At 40.9% G+C, this 19352-nt stretch overlaps 1 protein-coding gene across 5 annotated transcripts in view; it reads right to left on the bottom strand.

Moving 5' to 3' along the window:
* Positions 1 to 14706: 14706 nt before the first annotated feature.
* Positions 14707 to 19352, bottom strand: part of DUSP22 (dual specificity phosphatase 22) — a 96556-nt gene continuing 91910 nt past the window's right edge. For all 5 annotated transcript variants that reach the window (XM_053672554.1, XM_053672559.1, XM_053672557.1 and 2 more), the window contains one exon: positions 14707 to 18403. In XM_053672554.1, the coding sequence (XP_053528529.1) occupies positions 18291 to 18403 (113 nt within the window). In that variant the 3' untranslated portion in view covers positions 14707 to 18290. The remainder of the gene's footprint in view (positions 18404 to 19352) is intronic.

Below are 19352 nucleotides of genomic sequence, written 5' to 3'. Positions count from 1 at the left end.
CTTAGCAATTTTAGGTAAACTTTCAGCTCACCAGTTTCTGTATGATTTTAGACCACTATCACCCCAGGTCAACTCAACTTTTGAAAAGCTTTTGATTTCACTTATTTCTCAGTTTTTCTTTTAATCTCGTAAGTTGGGTCAATGTCTCCTACCACTGCCCCCCCAAAAACCCCACTAAATTTAGTCTAGAAAAAATAGGCAGTGAGATGTAGATTAGGTATACTTTTCCTAAAGCACATGGACTTTCTCAGAAATTAACAGGATGACATATATTTATTCACCCAAGTAAATTTTCCATTATCAGAATCTATGTAATAAACAACAGGGTTTTGTTCACAGAAAATTCTGGTCACAACCTGTTCTTCCTTTCCTGTTCTTTCACAGGTTTATTCATTCAACAAATACATTTTGAGCACTTACTACTTGTCAGGAACTGCTCTAGAAACTTGGAATATTTCAGTGCACAAAGCGAAGAATGCTGTCTTCGTGTTGCATTACATTTTAGTCAGTGAGTTTCTTTTCCCCAGTGTTCATAAACAACAGGCAGAAGAAGATCGCCAAGAACAAAAATGGCAAACTAGAGCTTTTCATACTTTTGTACATGTGTCCTCTGCACCAGGTTTAGTTAGTTTCTACATTTTTCTCACTCGTCTACTTTTAGAAGTTCAAAACAACAGTCATTGTACGAAACTTTCTGAGACTTTACCAGTCTGCCTTGTGTGATTGCTAATCTTCAACGCCATCTCCTGGTTTACTCATTTGTCATATTGATCTACTCTAAGTGATTTTTTTATGATGACGTAAGTACAGGCAATAATATATTATAATTATTAAAACTCTTGATGCTCTTATTGCCACTAATTTCATCCTTTAAAGGTGTCAGGGGGGCTATATGAACTTATGATGTAGTTCATATAGGATAAATATCTTCTCTATTCTCTTTGGTTATATAAGTATGCACTGTTAATTATTACCATCGACCATTGTAATAATTACCTCATATGAACATGGTAATAATTACTTCATAATAATCTTACACAGTGGTATTATTATACAATCCATATATTATTATATTATTACAGAATTAGTAATATGACTATGCAATATACATATAGTACTATACTATGTACTATAGTAACACAGTAATATAGTACCAGTATAGTAAGTACCAGCATACTATAGTAATATACAGCACATGGTGTTATATAGCATTATAGTATGATTACTATTATATCAATATTATTGATATGTTACTGATGTAGTATTATTGATTAATTTAATCATTGATAATTAAATTGATATAGTGTTATTGATAATTAAATGGGTAGGAGAATCAGCCAGACCTCATTCAGATCTGTGAGATCATAGATGAACTATTTATCCAAAGTTTTACCTTCCCATGTACAATGAAGGAAATGGCTTTCTTAAATCTTATTGTGCTGTGATAATGAAATGATGCTTAGCACAATGCCTGGCACATCCCAAGTGTTTAACAAATGATCCCAGTTGTTATCATTATTTTGTGGTTCAACATTTAGGGAAGTTTCATAGACTTTATCTCATTTGCTCTCTCAACCAAAAATGCCTGGTAGGCAGGCAATATTCAGCTTGACTCTACAGATAAGGAAAGAGATCAAAGATGTCCACTGAGGTCCAAATGTCTTGCCCAAAGACATTCTGACCAAGTGTTCTTTCTTCTAGTCTATCGGTATTTGGCTGACGGTTGCATTCATGTTTCAGAATCAGCCTCTGAGTGCAGGCCTGTCAGTCTGGAGATGGCCCTTTCATTCCACTCAGGCACTCCTTGGTTAAATCAACATGCGTTAGATGAGATGCAGTCTTCCTGACCCCATTCTCCTCATCTGTGACATGCAAGTTGGCAGCAGGTAACCACTGAACCTTCTTTCAATTCTAAATAACTGTTTTCTTCTTTCTGCTCTGACTTAGAACCAATAACAGCTGCCCAGTGGCCTTTTGGTTATGGTAAATTCAAAGTATAAAAAGTTGCATTTTTTTCAAAGCCACTGAACTAACCACTTGTATTCACTTCATTCTTCTTCACAAAGTTATATTCACTTTAAGGAAATTGAAGGAAATGGGTGCCACTTCTCAACCATAACCCTCAAATATGTAACCCTCTGGAAAAAATATAACCTTGTAAGCTATTTACACAGGAGAGTTAAGATGAAATGTCCTGGAGATGAAAAATATATATTAAATGCTCATACTACAACTCAGTTTAAAGGAATTGAGTTGGGTTTTCTTTGTAAAGTGATAAATTCCATGGTACCAGCAATAGGGCACATAAACCTGGACTTTCTTATAGAGCTGCATATACTTCCTAATTTAATTTCCTTTTTTTAAAAGTATGTTTTCTTTAGTATGCTATTACAGTTGTCCCAATACCCTCCTTTGTACCCTTCAACCTTGTACCCTGCTTCCCTCTATCAATTCCTGCCTTTAGTTCATGTCCATGGGTTGTGCATATATGTTCTTTGGCTTATCCATTTCCTATACTGTTCTTGACATTCTTCTGCATATTTTGTACCTACTAATTTGTACTTCTTAATCTCTGCACCTTTCCCCCCATTCTCCTCCTTCTCCTTCCCCACTGACAACCCTCCAGATGATCTTCATATTTATGATTCTGTTCCTGTTCTAGTTATTTGCTTAGTTATTATTTTTTTAGATTGAGTTGTTAATAGTTGTGTTTATTATCATTTCAATGCTCATAGTTTTGATTTCCTGTTTCTTAAATGAGTCCCTTAACATTTCATATAATAAGGGATTGATGATGATGAACTCCTTTAACTTTACCTTGTCTGGGAAGCACCTTATCTGCCCTTCACTCCTAAATGATAGCTTTGCTGGATAGAGTAATCTAAGTTGTAGGTCCTTGCTTTTAATCACTTTGAACACTTCTTGCCAGTCTCTTTTTAATTGCAAACTTTCTTTTGAGAAATCAGCTCGTAGTCTTTTGGGAACTCTGTAGATTACTCTCTTCTTTTGCTGCTTTTAAGATTCTCTATTTTTAGCCCTGGCTGGTGTAGCTCAGTGGATTGAGTGCAGGCCTGGGAACCAAGCAACCACGGTTCGATTCCCAGTCAGGGCACATGCCTGGGTTGTAGGCCAGTTCCCAGCAGGGGACACACAAGAGGCAACCATACATTGGTATTTCTCCCCCTCTCTCCTTCCCCTTCCTTCCCCTCTAAAGATAAATAAATAAAATCTTTTTTAAAAAAGATTCTCTATTTTTAACCTTTGGCAATTTAATTATGGTGTGTTGTGGTGTGATACTCTTTGGGTTCAACTTGTTTGGGACTTTTCTGAGTTTCCTGGACTTGTATGTCTATTTCCTTTGCCAGGTTGGGGAAGCTTTCTTTCATTATTTTTTTCAAATAACTTTTCAATTTCTGTTCTTCCTCTTCTCCTTCTGGTATCCCTGTGATTCGGGAGTTGGCATGTTTGGACATGTCCCAGAGTCTTCTTATTCTCTCCTGTTTTTTTTTTTTTAATTCTTGTTTCTTCATTTTGTTCTAGTTGACTGTTTATTTCTTCCCTGTGTTCCATTTGTTGCTTTGAACCCTGGCCTCCTTCCCTTCACTGTTGGTTCCCTGTGGATTTTTCTTTAGTTTACTTAGTGTAGCCTTTATTTTTTCCTTCATGCTTTTGTCATACTCAGTGAGATCTCTAAGTATGTTCATCACCAGTGTTTTAAACTCTGCATCTGATAGGTTGGCTATCTCCATTTTGCTTAGTTTTTTTCCTGTGGTTTTATTCTATTCTTTCATTTGAGCCATATTTCTTTGTCTCCTCAACTTGGCAGCCTCCCTGTGTTTGTTTGGATTAGGTAGAGTTGCTTTGACTCCTTGTCTTGGCACACCTGTTACATTGTAAGGGGCAGAGCCTTAGGTAATTTCCAGTGTAGGGGTAGCTTGATTCATCACTTTGTGGTTTTGTATGTGGAGAAGGGGTCTGAGAGGGGAAAATGCTGCTGCCTGACTGCTGGAGGCTTGTTCAGCACTTGCCTTGCCTCCAGTCACCTATGTGACTGGTACCCCTCTAGCTGCTGTCCTGGTGGTGATTCCCAGAGTGGATGGGTTTGCATACATTCTAGAACCCTGTGGGCCCTTTAAATGGACTCTCCTGAGAGACTGAAAGTTTCCTTCACCACTCAAACTCCCACTTGTTTTATAGCCAGGAGTTATGAGGCTTTATTTTTCCAACACTGAAACCCCTGGGCTGCCAGTACTGGCCTTGGACTTCCTCCTCAGGTACCCCAATTGTGGGACCACCTATTCTGCTGGCTGCCACCTTGCTGCCACCACACCACATCCTTTCTGTTCCAATTCCTCATCTCTGCCACTCCTACCCATCTGGATGAATATGTCTTCTTTAAATCCTTGGTTGTTAGACTTCCATACAGTTTGATTTTCTTGCATTTCTGGGTGTTTTCTGTTTTGAGGTTAGTAGTAATCCTTTTCATGGTTGTGCAAGGAGGCAAGTGTGTCTACCTATCTTGAACAGGAATCCCTAATTTAATTTTCAAAGTGCTCCGAGCTTCCTCAGTGAAAGAACTTTGTAGAGCTGCAGCATTGAACATTCCCAGAACAAGACTGTTCAGGGCTAGTTTGTGAATTCTTCTTAGGGTACAGAGCTGACACGCATGGCTTTCTCTTAGGCACAGAGAATAACCCATTTCCAGGCTTATAGGAAATTGGACTTGTCATTTTAGTCAATTATGAAATAAAAGGTCACATAGTCAAAGACACTAAGGCAACGTTATCTCCTTTCCCTTGGTTTACAAACAACTGTTCCTGTTTTGCCTCCTCTTCTTGCCAGTATTCTAAGAAGTCTCCTTGTAACATTTTCTTTCTCTCTACATAAGCAGTGACTTGGCTTTTAAAAAGGGACCATTTGATATTGCCAATTCCCTTCACAAAGCCAACAAAAAAGTAAAATGTTTGCAATAACTTTGGACAATTTTCTGAAAATCGAAGCAAGAGGTGAAAAGCAGAAAGCTTTCTCTAATTCCTCCCATTGGTAGAAGTTCTTAATGTTGGGTTATTCTAAAGTTCATCAACTTCCTTTTCAGTTGAACATTGTAAAACATCATCCCATTACTTGTCACATACAAAATGTTACTTCTGAGACCCAAGGGCATTCTGGGTGGTCCAGTGTACCTTCAGGAAAAGTTAGATTATGCTGTGGTAACAAGTCCCCAAACTTTGGGGGATTACAACCACACAGAGCTACTGCTTGTTCACATGAATTATTTACTGCTGGTCAGAGAATACAGGCTGGCAGAGCAGCATCTGTTTAACATGTTCCTGGTTACATGGCATACAGAAAGGATACAGGGAAAACTATGTGCTGGTTCTTTAGGCTTTATATCACCATGGCTCATATTCCCTTGTTACAAGATAAGCATTGTACTGAAGGAAGAATTGCTTGGCTGTAGTGCAGGTAAGGTAGCAGAGAAAAGAAAGTCCAGGAGTCTTAGGAGAACTCAGGTAAGAGTCAGGGAACTCTTGTACAAGAGAGGAGTGGATGGAGGAGTAATTGCAGAAGAGGAGGAAGAGTGCACAAGGGGCAGGGTGCCTATAGTGCAATGAGGTAGGAGTCGAAGATCAATGGAGAGATTCCCACCTCACAGATTAGGGGACTAGTATAGCCAAGAACATGAGTGAAGAAGTCTGGAGGAGGAAAAGGTTTATGGGACACTAGACAGGGGACATTTGGGGTGACATCCCAACATCCAGGTTGATGTAGGTTAATGCTGCAGTTCCTTTGGGACAATGTCCCTTTGGTTCCTTACATTTGGAAATACAGAATTGTCTCTTGATCATTTTTGAAACACAGCATCTAAAAATGCTAATTGCCTCGATGTAATGAGCTCTAAAAATGAATGTGTCTTGTCTCTAAGGGCATTCTTTTGGGTACAAGAATATAATGTGGTGCTACCCTCCTTTGGCCTCTAAGTTAGGGACAGTGGCAGACCCTGAGATGAAGGTTAGCCTGTGGGGTGTTCATTAGGGTGTGCTCTTGGGTCAAATACCAGTGGAGCCAGGGGAAAGAAGCAGGATTGGGCACAAGGAAAAGCTGAGATGCATGCAATGCCCTACCAAAAAGGCCTCAGCCAATGCTGCACAGAGCTCAGGAGATAAGAAATGCCTGCTATAAGTTGGGGTGAAAGGACAGGGCCATTATTCAAAGATGGAGGCTGCCCTTAGAAGGAGGCATGGATTTCAAGGTGTTTTTTTCTTTAGTGGGAGCAACTGGGGCTGCCTGCTGAGAACCATCTTCCAGAGCAGCCCAAGAATTGGGGATCTGAGCAGTGCACAACAGCATCTACCCAAGTCTACTCCTTGCTCTACTTTGGTCCACTTCCTCTTACATGTCTTAGGATTGGCTCCTCCAAGCTTCCAGTGGTTTCTCTTCCTGGAATAAGGTTGTCGGATTTAGCAAATAAAAAATATAGAACTCCCAGTTAAGTTTGAACTCCAGATAAACAATGAGTACACATTTTAAGGTTGGGTATGTTCTATGCAATATTACAGGCATGCTTACAATAAAGAAAGTAGTCATTGTTTATCTGAGATTCAGTTTTTACTGGGCAGCCTATATTTTACCTGGCAACCCTATCCTGAAGAAAATGTAGAAGAGGAAGGCTTAGTGGGTAAATTATAGTCCGATCACTGTTGCCGATCTTGGGGCCCAAAATGAAATTAATTGTTTCCTCTTCTGTCTTTCTGCTGGGCCAGTGGCTGACTTGGTGATAATACCTAAACCTTCATCCCCAAGGGCTTTGAATCCCTGGTCCCCATGACCTTACTGGTTCATGGGGGTTGTACCCCTAATTACTATTTGCTATCAAAACTGCACAAGGGAGCATAAGTGGGGCCCAAATGAGGCAATCCTTCCTATCTTATTGTACAACAGCACTCCACATCTCTTGATGAGCAAGGTCAAGATGATGACTTCTCACCTGCTAACCCCTGCCTGACCAAGGAGCCTCTTCTATGTCTTCCTTAGCTTAGACCTCAGTGGCACACTCACAGTGTCCATTTGGAAGCAGGAGCCCTTACTTTGCAAAACCCAGCTATGCAGAGGTGAGAAGCACACATTCACCAGGTGGTCTCTGAGAGTGATGACAGGGGGCCACTCCTAATTCCGTCCCTTGCTGGATGTTCAATCATGTCTCACTTATCAGCAGGTCATTCCCACCTGCTTGGCCCAGCAGTTTTAGAACCAGGGCCCACAAGTAGGTAAGTGCTGTAGGTTCTTCTGGGCACTGTACCTTTGTGGCCTTAGTGCTCTGCACATTGCAGCCAGACTGCACAGTAATTTGAGCTGACCATTGGTTTAGTGGCCAGTCAGAAGGAGTGATGGGGCAGAGCCTGAGGGGGCACACAATATCATGCAGAAGAGATGCCTCTCTGTAATTTCTGAATAAGGAGACCACAGAGCCCTCTGTAGGGGAGAGGGCCACTTCTGCTAGCTCTGAGAGTCTGGAGGAACCCGGTGGCTCAAGGTTTCCTGCAGCACTTTCAGCAGCTGGGAAATGAATCCTTCTTTCCTCAATGTGATGTGGGTGGTGTCTCCCAGCATGGACCACAGGGACTCACTAAGTGCAGTGCACTATTCTCTGGTGCTCAGGTTTTATCTGTGCAATCACTAACTTTTTTCCTTTTAAATGTGATGTTAGGCCAGTTCCCGTCAGACTGGCAGAAGGGACAGACACAGTAGAGGTCATTGCAAGGCTGCTGGGAATTTGCAAGAGGTTTATTAGGAGAAGTGATATTTGAACAGAACTTTGATGGCATAGCTGGGTTTTTCCAGGCAGGACAGGGTGGAGGAGTGTTCTAGGTAGGGGGACCGTGGGCAGTGACAAACAGGCCAGGGAGCCCAAGGCCTGGTGTAGGAACTGGGAGTGGGCTGGAATGACCTGCAGTGCCTAGAGCAAATGGAGGAGGAGCTGGCAGAAAAGGAGAGCTGTCCCTTTGGCCTCTTGGGGAGTATTTGAAGAGGTTATGTTAGAGTGGAAATTGTTGGTTTCTTCTTTGCTCCATGCTTTGTATGTTAGAGCAGCCTTCCTCTTACACAAAGCAGTTGCACACATTAATTGATTTTAGCAAGAGAGTTGTTAGGTTTACTTTAAGTTGGATATTAGGCAACTCATAAAACTCTTGTTCAACTTCTTTCCACATATATCTACCTTAGAAAAATCTGAAAATATTTTAACATTCTATAACTGTCATGTATGAATGCAGCTGATTTGTCCTATTTCAGAAGTGTGAGAGGGATATCCAGGCCAAGTCAGGTGGCAACCCACCTAGGATAGGGGCTTGGATATATGTTCTTCACCTGTTCTGCAAAGGCACCAGTTCTGCAAAGGTCTATGGAAATGGACACCTTCAGAAGTGTGATGTGAAATTCCTGTTCTGTATCTCTGAGCTAGAACAAAAGGCTGGCCTTCCAGGAACCTTCAGATTCTGTCCATAGGTATGGTGGAATGGCACATGCCCATAGACCTATGCTGTTATCTCAGACTGGACATTTTCCTTGGCGCAGTGTGCATGTAACTTGAGGCCTGCCCCATCTGCTTTGGAAGCTGGCCTGCTGCCCAGAAGTGTTCTGACTGCAGGTAAAAACTTGTGACTGTCCTGAGCTCATGGGCACAACACTGTGTCCTGCTCTGTGCTTGTTCCCCAGCGGCAGCCAGCTGGCCATACTTGGCCTTGTTCTCAATACTTCAGAGAGGCCTGTTGACACGTTTGGAGAGAGTTTCCTCAATCATTTCTCACTTTAACCCAGTGAGGAAGTGAAGCAGTCATTAGGATTCCATTTTAGAGATGAACACTGGATATTGAGGGAGTTATTAGAGTCACCAGTGTCAACAGAATGAGCTGGACAGTGACGACAGCCCCCAGCTTGTTGATGTCTGCAGTCCCTAGCTTTTGAATTTTCACCCAGTCCTTTTGCCAGTCCCCATCCAAGATTGTTACCTCCTCCACCTCCACTTGAGACTTGTTGATATGGCCAAAAAAATGAATAAGGGAATAATCAGAGTCATCAGTATGATGCTTGTTCTCTCTCCTAAGCACCCATTGCAGAGAGAGTCAAGCCCATGTGCTCAGTATGATTTGTGCTTTGGACTTTGCCTAGCTATTTCATCTCACAACTTCAAAGTTCTGAAGGTTGCACATATAAGCAGGATAATAACACAAGCAAAGGCAGTCATGGCCCTGTGGGAATTGACACTTAATGTGCTGGTGGCATTCAACTGAGAGGGACAGTTTGGACATTGAATAAGTTGTTTTGGCATTCTTGAAAGACATATGTTGTTATAAGTTGTTTCTCATAAGGCTATAATTGATAACACCAGGTAAGAATACTTTAAGTGAACAGCAGAGGGTTTTAAGAGGACAATTCTGCTTGGAAATATCTGAGACCTGCAGCAAGATATGAGTTCTCCCCTCTCCCATTGCTGACTTTGTGATCGCCTTGGCTATCCTTCCCTTCTCCCACTCTTCTGGGACCTTCGTGTTAGGGGTAGTCCCCGATCAACCTGGGGACCTCTCCTGGGAAGGGCAGGCTTGTACTCTTGAGTTCACCTCCCAGGAAACCCAGCTCACAGGAGGATTTCAGCAATTTTTAAACTAACCTGTATCCTTCATCCAGCGTATACCAAAATTTCTGTTTTGAAACTCCTTTCAGAAATTCTCTTTCTTTTCTAAACATTTTGCCTTTTCTTTTCGACTTTTTGCAAAATCATCATGTAAAGCCAGTAGGCAGTGAATAAACTTATGGATTTGTCTGTTTCTGTCACTGAATTAGGTTCTATGTCAAGAATAAAAAGGAACCCACTTATATAGAAAATGTGGCCTCAGGGGCTGTACTATTGCATATTTTAATTAAGTTCTTTGGCAGACATATTTTGCTTTTATCTTGAACAATTGATGTGTCATTCTATAGTCCCCGACAAGGGAGTCACAGTCCATAAATGAATTCTTACAGGTTGCACTTGAGCATATTCTGGTGACTTACACAGAATTTTGGAGAGGTTGCATTTTGCCAATTTGTGATTTGAATGAACTTTTTATCTTAGAAATTAATATGCCATCCCTTTCTTGAGTAAATTTTACTACTTCTTGGCTTCTTTTTGTAGTGTTTGTAATGAAAAGCCTCCTATATGTTCTTCTGTGCCTTTATCTTTATAAATTAAAAATCAATATTTCTAATTTTCTCCCATAAAATTTCCTTGATTCCTTCAATGTTCCTTCCTTTTGAAAATCAAGTTCAGTGTTTATCAGCAAAGTTAAGTTGCAGGATGTGTTCATTTTGAATCCCATGCTAAAACACCTAGTTGATGAGTATATATTTAGTGGGTACTGTTTTTTTTTGCATTAGCATATTGAATAATTTTCTGAAAAAGTCTATTTTTGAAATATTGAATTATTCTGTACAGATCTCAGTAATTTTGGCACTCTTCTTGCCATTGGTTTTGTACACACACGGCTCCCTAATCTTTTGCAGTGAGGTTCCATGATCTCTGGGAAGGCCTCTTCTCCCCACCCCACCCCCAACTTCGTAGCTCTCCTAACTATGAGAGAGAGCAATTTCTGTTCACTTTTCCATTTGTCTGATTGAGAAAGATGTCTCAGTAGGCAACAGTGTAACTATAGGAAGCATTCACTTTTCCAGGGGTTGTGAACCCCATCGTGTGACCATGTCTCTCAGATATAAGCACATGTGGAACCCACTGGACAATCTTATGTGATTTGGGGGGGCACAATGTATCCTGTACTCCCACTGCACTATCTCTTCTCTCTTCAAGGTGCCATGGATTGTCCTCCCCACGTGGCAGTTAATATTTCACTGTGTTTTCTGAGTCCCCTCTCTGGTGGCTCTGTGTGGCTCTGTGAACTGTTTAGGGCAAGAAGATGTTCTGCTGCTGGGCCCCTCTCTTTGGGGAGGCAGGGCTCCCTGAAGCAGAGCTTTGAAATTGACAGCGAGCACATGACATTTCTCTCACACTAGTTTCAAACTGGAATTACATCCTGAGTCCCAACGAAGCATGATTTTCTTCTGAGAGTCTGTGATTTATTTTAGATCAGCAACATTTGTGAGGTACAGCACGAGATACCACAGAAGACACAAGGGTAGCCATGCCATGCAGCTCACCACAAAGGGGACACCATGGTTATGAGCCTGGACTGAGCATGTGCCACTCATCCATGGGAGGAAACAGAAGCAGAATGAAATATGATCATGACAAATGAAAAAAGGGAGTGCATTTGAGGGAACTACAGAAAGTATTATGAAGATGGCATTTGACCTAAACAGGTTTCAGTATCTAGGCTGACACCAGGGTGGCCAGAGTCCTGAAATGTGACAGTGGGATATTGGTAGAAAGTATAGTCTGGGGTGGAGTTGGGGACTCATGGTATAAAGGCTTGAAGCCCATGGAGGGCCTCCATACAAACTAAGGGACTTGTACTTTACTGGACATTAGTTCTTCAACATCACTGTGATCCCAGAGATTCAGACTCAGTCAGTGGACTCAGAATCTGCATTTCCATCAGAGAGTGGGAGATTTTTATTCAGGGGGTTGAGGACCACACACTGTGAACAACACAGAGGGACTAGAGGAGGGTATTGGGGAGGCACATTACTAGTTTTGGAGCAGGAAGTGACAGAACCCAACTTGAGTTTTAGGATGGCAAACTTTGCAGTAAGTGCAACATGAGTTAGATGTGCAGGAAAGGGCAGGTGAAAAGATAAGGTGATGCTGAGTGTGGCAAGGCAGGGGGACAGCAACTGTGCCAAGAGCCAGGGATAGAAAATGAAGATGAGGAGTGATATTTAGGATGGAGGGTAATAAATCTGACTTGGAAACTTGGGCCGAAGATACCAGAGGGATATTTGGTCTGACTGCCCTGTTAAATGCGTTTGGTTCTTACATTGGAAGCAGCTTAGTTAGGAGATCAGGCTAGATGTGCACCTATAGGACCCATTGGCAGACACAGAAGTAGCAGAGGATTTGTTAACTGTCTTCAACACAGTGGATATTGTGGTTAACATCAGGCTTCTCTATTTGTCTGACCCAAACTTGTAGAGATGGGGGCAGGGGGAGGTCAGGAGGAACTAGGTTTCTTCTGACCATGGATGCTGATCACTTCCCTCCAAGAGGTTTCATTCGGCATGGCTTTGGAGTGGTCCTGAGTGGGAACAACCCAGGTAACTTCCTTTGAGGTCACTGCATGTCCCTTTGCCCTGGGAGGAAATGTCACGCTGTGCTATATCTGTCAGAGCCTGGAGCACACACACTGGGTGCAGCCAGTGTGCAGGCGTATGCATGCAAAGGAGGAAATAAATGTTGGGGGCTTCCTATGAATATGGCAACTTTTTGGAGGATTATTTTCCCAAATTGTTTTTGAAACATGAAGTTGTTCTGCTCCTCACTGGAGGTGGGAACCTGGTGGCGACATATTCAGTCAAGGGCCTGTTCCTCCAGCTGAGGACTGTGGAGGAAAACAGATGTCTCCACAAAATGCTGCTTTGGATTCATGTTCAGTGGTAAGCTGCGGAGGGGCCAACCTAACATCTGGTCTGCGGCTTGCTAAGTGGGACTTTCTTCATTTATCCCTCAGTCATTTTTTTACCATAACCTTGTGGAATAATGAAGCAGACATTATTTTATTTCAGAGATGAACAGATTGACATTGAGGGGGTCATTAGAGGTACCTGATGTCAATAGAATGAGCTGGGCAGTGAGGACAGCCCTGCACTGAATGCTTCATTATAAAATGAGCTCAATATGATCAATATTGAAAACCATGTCCAGTCTCATTAACAACCCCTCTGTCTGGAAGGCTCTTTGCCTTCTGTGCTTGCTCCCTCCTCTCCTTCGGGCCTTTATTCAAAGATACCATGCAGGGGGACCCTCTCTGCCTTGGACACTCACATACTCATACTTGCCTTAATCTTCCCCAGAGCACTTCTTAGCTCTTCACGGTCTACTTGTTACTTATTGGCATTGTTAATGGTTCATTTCTGCTCACGGAGTGTGAGCTCCATGAGGGCAGGGGCTTTGATACTTTGTCTCACTGTATCGCCAACGTCTAGAATTGTATGTGCACAAATTGGATGTTCGATAAATGTTTTTCAAATAAATGAATAAATGAGTGAATAACAAGTGGAGAAAGCAAATTCACATCCATGTAACTGAGACCACATGAGATAACAATTGCATGGCTGGAATGAACACACCCTTTCATAAAGCAATTGGACACTTCTACAAAAATGTTAATCTCAGCATTCATTATTGTAAAACTTGAATTAATTTAAATACCTAACCTTTAAGGAAGAGTTAAATACACCTTAGTACATTCACACAGTTGGGAAATTATATTTATGAAAATTTTTCTTAATTGGGTGGAAATTCTTATGGAGTTAAGGGAAAAGAGCAGGATGCGAAATTGTATGCATGATGCAATCTTACCTAAGAAAAACACACGAGTTAGGGAAAGCCCCAGTGAATGTGCTGAGGTCACACATTATTTATATATATTAATCCTATTCCCACTTTCTTTCTGTTCATATATTTTTAGGGATAAAATACAATCAAATACATTAAACATCTCTGCTAAGAACAGAAAATTAGCATACATTAAGATCAACTTGTTGATTTATGTTAAATACTATGACAATATCTCTTGACTGTCACTTTTACTCAATCCCTCATCTATGCCAGCCCTCCATTTTCTTCCTTCTTACTTTAAAATGTATCCATTAAATATGTCTTTAATGTAAATTACTCTTATTTTCACATTGGTGCCTTTTTCTGGATTGGGTTGAAGGTCTTTGCAGGGAAACAGAACTCTACTGTCAAAATTCAAAGATGATATTCTGGGCTAGGTATTTCAGGGAAATACAAAGATATATTAGAGCATGTTTCCTGCCTTCAATAAATTTTCAGTTGAACAGCTCTAGTTCTCTGGTCTTTACCCCAGAGGAACTACTTTTATTAAAACCACCAATGACATTCTTCTGGCAAAAATCCAAAGGCCTCATTCCTTTTCTGAGCCTCTGGGCCTCTCAGCTCCTCTGCAGGGGCTGACCATCTCCCTTCTCCACAGCACCCTTCTCAGTCTGGTGTTCAGGGACGTGCTGCACCCTTGTTCAGAGCTTTCATGATCCATTGGGAATCTAACTGAACCCCTCTCCTCCTACTCAGTCTCCAGGCTTCACAATGCTCCTGAATCAACCTTGATTATATGACCAAATACTTCAAAGATATTTATCTCCATGGTGCCAATTACCCTCATAATCTTGCGCCCAGTAGCCTACGTTGCCTTCTTCAACAAAAAAAATTAACCAGTTTGCTGCCTTTCACCTCTACCATACATACTTTCATCTCCTAATGATTCATGTGCTCTTTCTTTAGCAGAAAAAGGCAGGTCTCTCTTCATCCCAGAATACTCTCTTTGCAGCCCTAATTCAACCATTCAACCACAGCTTTCAACTTCCTCTTTCTAAACTGATCTTGTCTGTCCCACTCACCTTTAATGGGCTGCCCCTTTTCTTAGCACAAGGTTATATCTCAGAATACATGTAATATCTATGGACATGGTTTTATAAACTAATCATTGATTTATTTAATATTTAATCTATTTTATTGAGGTATGATTGACATGGAAAAGCAGTACATGTTTAACATACACAACTCAAGTTTGGGGAGAAGAGTGTACATCTCTGAAACCATGGCCAATATCAGGGCTGTAAATATCTACCACCTCCCCAAATTCCCTCCCATCCCTTTTATTGTTATTATTTTCTGGTAAGAACACTTACCATACTATCCATCCTCTTAGCAAAATTTAAATAATACAATACAGTATTGTTAGCTATAAGCAACACATTGTACAGTGGATCTGGAAATTTTCATTCTGTGTAACTGAAACTTTGTACCCTTTGACCATCACTTTCCTCTTTCTCCCCAACCCCAGGCCCTGGAAATTACCATTCTACTCTTTGCTTCTATGAGTTAGACTATTTTAGATTCTACGTATAAGTAAGACATGTTTTTTTCTGTATCTGGCTTACCTCACTTAGCATGATGTCCTCCAGGTCCACTCATGCTGTTGAAAATGGCAGGATTTCCTTCTTTTTAAAATGCTGAATTGTATTGCATTGCATGTATATACCCCATTTTCTTTATCCATGTATGATGGACATGTTTTTAATCTTTAATTTGTATATTTCTCTTGTAATATCCTACCCCCTTAATAAGTTCTAAGGGTCACTCTTTCTATTTCTTTGTCATCTTTATCGTTTTCACAGGACTTAATGCTCTGCACAAAGACAGGTAAAATGAAATAGAGATTTAAGGCAATTTTTCAAACTAGGTTAATTTTTAAACCTGCTGTTGAGAAAAACAAGAAATTTGAGTTTGCATGGTCCTAACTGCCCACTGACATTGGTCAGATCCAGTTGCTTTTTCCCTCACACTTCATTTTCCCCCTGCAGACCTCAGAGGCATATACTCCTTGGCTCTAAGTTTTCCAGATGACACACAACTCCCGCCAGGGCTTAACAGCATCTCTTTACTCCAACCCTTATGTTTTTGATGTTTTCTCAGTTTTTCCTTCTTTGTCTTTCATGTTCTTGGTATTTCTTGATAGTTACTTTGTAGAATGTCTCAAAATTTGGATCAGACTATTTTCTCATCTCTGATTACATTGAGATGATGAATTTTGTCAGGAATCCCACAAAAATGATACTGCATCCTCTTCCCATAGGACTTCTTCTTGGTGATGTTACTTTAATCACTTTGTTGAGGTGGCTGCAGAGTTTATACTGTAAAGTTACTATTTTTCCTTTTATAACTGATCAATTTCTTGGGAGGGACAAGTTGATACTATGAAAATGTCCTGTTTCTTCTCAAAGCTTAGCCCAGTGATTTACATATCCATCAGTGGACCTTGTCTACAACCATTATTACTATACTTTTTGCTTGTTGGTGATTTTGCTTTTCCTTATTCCTTCCGCATTTAACTTGAATTCTTCTGTAAGGGTGAGCTGCCCCTTCTCTGTCATTTATTTATTTGTTTATTTAAATCACTATGCATTCGTGAATATTTATTTTATTCCAAGGATTAGACTCTAATACTTTTAATTTATGGATTACAATCCATGAATTTTGTAGAGCAATTTATTCCAGTTCTGGCCATGGGGAACTCCTTCAGGTCATCTCTGTGTCCTCTTGACATGTTCCTTTCATTTTCAAATACTTCCTTATTTCCAGCCCCACAAGTTTCAGGTTCATTTGGTATTTTCCCTGATTCTATCCTGAAATCAACTGCTTCTCCATGCAATCTACCTCTGCATTTTGTAATCACAAGTTCACAATCACAAGCTCAATTTCATTTTAATCACCACCTCCTGGTGGTGTCTGGTGGAGACACTGGCCCCAGGAGAGCTGAGGCCTTCCTTGTCTGGTCATGGCTATTTCCACAGCACCCAAATAGTACCTGACACAGCTTAGGAGACTGTTGAGTGTTCTTAGAGGAACAGGAAGAGATTGGCTCATTCCATTCTCCTTTGGTGACTTCTAATCACTTAGCAGAGAATTCTGGTTAAATGGTCACAGAAGGAATTGGTAGCTTTGAAGCAATTCCAGCTTATGCCAGCCCGGGGAGCCTGAAATTAGGAACCAAATCTCTGTCCTCATTTTTCCAACAATAGTTCTTAAAGAAACATAATCCAAGAGATCACAACTCATTCCACAGAACTGAATGCACTTCAAATAGACAGGAAACTGGGATATGTCATAAAACAGTAATGTTCAACCAGTGAGCCAAGGAATTTTTAAGACTTGCAATACCTGACTCTTTAGTCAGGAGCACTGACTTCTTTTCTCTTAGACTATCAAATTTAAAAATGGCAATACCCAACACAACAGTAGCCATTTGGTATGAATGAATCAAAATAATACTTATTTTTTATCAAATCAGCAAAAATCATTTTTGATGTGCCACAGAATTTTAGTAGTTTATGTATTCCATGAGATGAAAAAGTTTGAAAATTGCTGTCATAGAACATCTCAGTAACTATTTATTTCATCATTAAGCTTGGCATTTAATGTACAATACTGACATGAATTTTGAAAAGTTCACTGGCACTCACGTACCACATTTATAAACCAATAATTGAGAGGCAGGTAGTAAGCTTCTCAGTTGAAGACTGAAGATGTATATGCAGTTGGAGTAAAGCTGACTCTGAACAACAAGGTATGAAGTATTGGAACTGCTGCAAAATATTGTCATTAAATTGATCTAAAATAAAGTACTTTAAACATTTATTCAGTTATTTGTAGTACTGGGAAAACATTCTGACTATCTGAAGTTTTCAAAAATAAAGTCTGAATGACATGATAGGCCAAAAAATATCTCTATTTGCTATTATTTTGTCATTAAACCAAGTACATTCACTGTTTGGGTTCTCAAAGATTGTTGAAATGTGACATACTAAAATGTAAATTATGTTTTTAAAAATACCTTACAATGAAAAACCAACGTTTTAGGAACTTACAAAGTTGTTAAGTGTCAGTCCTGGCTCTCAGCTCACTTTGAGAGATAACAATTACGAATCTGATTGAGTTCTTGGCTTTACTTTTGAGAGATGACAGTAAAAAAGAGCTTAGTTTAAAGACAGACACCCAGCTCTGCCTATTACTACCTGTACTTGCTTAAGCCATAGTTTAACCTTGCAGCCTTCATTCCCTCATCTGTTAAGTGGTGATAATAATACAAATCCTTCATTCGGCTTTATTTATTAAACATGTATTATGTGTCATGTTCTAAGTTTGACCTTAGGGAGAAATAGTAGTGAGTAGGGAGCAAGACTGATGAATTCCTTTATCTCACTGGGTTTGCATTTTTTACATCAATATGAATGCATGGTCTTTCATTTTGTGTACCAGAATTCAATAGAATCATTTATTTTTTTTCACTTTTCAAAGTATTTAATATGATTAAATCATGATCCAGGGTCCCATGGTGGGATGTGCCCAAGTCCCTTTACCTCCCTAAGAGGATGGAGGACAGAGGAGAGGTGGGGTGGAGGCCCTTCAGATCTTTCCAGGAAATGAGCCTTCTGCCGGCAGTCATCCCAGGCTGACACCTATCACATGGGGCAGAAGGTCTTTGCGCACATGCCGGTACCTGTTGCACATGGAGACATCACCCCTGATAATGGTCATTGCCTTCTTACAGGGTGCAAGTTCAAGTTCTGCCAACAGTTTCTGGTCTTGTTCTGGCTGGGGAAGTGGCTGTCAGAAGGGCAGTCTGGTAGTTCTGAGTTTTGGTCTTGATTTCTTCTGCCACATTGCTAACTCCTAAAAATAGGGAGAGAAACATTAATGTGTGGTGAAGTCACATGCAGCTCAATGTAACCTTCAGCAAAGACGACTCTCTGTTGCCATTTTTTTTTTTTGCTCAATTTATTTCAGCTTTTGCCATTGGGACCTCCATCAGGTTGGCTCTTGTGACATTTTGATGTCCTCATACCTTTTCTGAGCACTTCTTTACTGGCTCCACAGATAGGGGAGATAAAGGATTAAACAAACATAATTCAGAGAACTAGCATGCCTGAGATAGTCATGCTCTCCCACCTAGCAGGACTGACTTTAAACTTAGGCTGTTGGGCAGGGGTGGGCTCCAGGGCCTGTCAATGGAGAAGCATTGTGTAAAAATACAGAGGCTTGGAATCACCCAAATCCCACATTCTCTAGATGAATAGTTCATTTGATAACACTCACACCAGGTGGCATGTTGAAAGCTGGAGGTGCTGAGGTGAGTAAAACACCATCCTTGGCTTTAAGGAACTCTCACGTACTCATGCACATGCACACATAAGGCACACACAATGCATGATACAGTGTAATATGTGTTGTACAAGAAGAATTTTGTAGGTAGAATGTGTCTGAGGGAAGCAGGGAGGGTTCAGATGAGGAGCTCAGTCCTGGAAGAGAGGGAGCTGAGCAATCTTCCTAGGAGACAGGCTCTTCCTGTGAGAGGAGAGCAGGACAAACTTAGTGGTCAGCATATGAAGAAGCAAGAAAGCCCTAGGGCACATGATGTACTGAGGGGACAGCAAAATGTCCCAGGAGGAAGCTGGATCCCTAAAAGCATTTGAGAAGGACATGTGTTTAAGGCCATCAGCCTCTGCCGAACTGTTTCACACACATCCTGTTGTCCGTGGGCCACACAGCCCACACCACTGCTCCTCCCCTGCCCCGAGATCCAAAGGATTGTAACAAATGCCAAACTTCCAGAAAATTTCCC

The sequence above is a fragment of the Artibeus jamaicensis genome, unplaced genomic scaffold (genome assembly GCF_021234435.1).
Source record: "Artibeus jamaicensis isolate MK-2021 breed Jamaican fruit bat unplaced genomic scaffold, CSHL_Jam_final contig_769, whole genome shotgun sequence".
NCBI classification, from domain to species: domain Eukaryota; kingdom Metazoa; phylum Chordata; class Mammalia; order Chiroptera; family Phyllostomidae; genus Artibeus; species Artibeus jamaicensis.
This window is presented reverse-complemented; position numbering and strand designations above follow the sequence as displayed.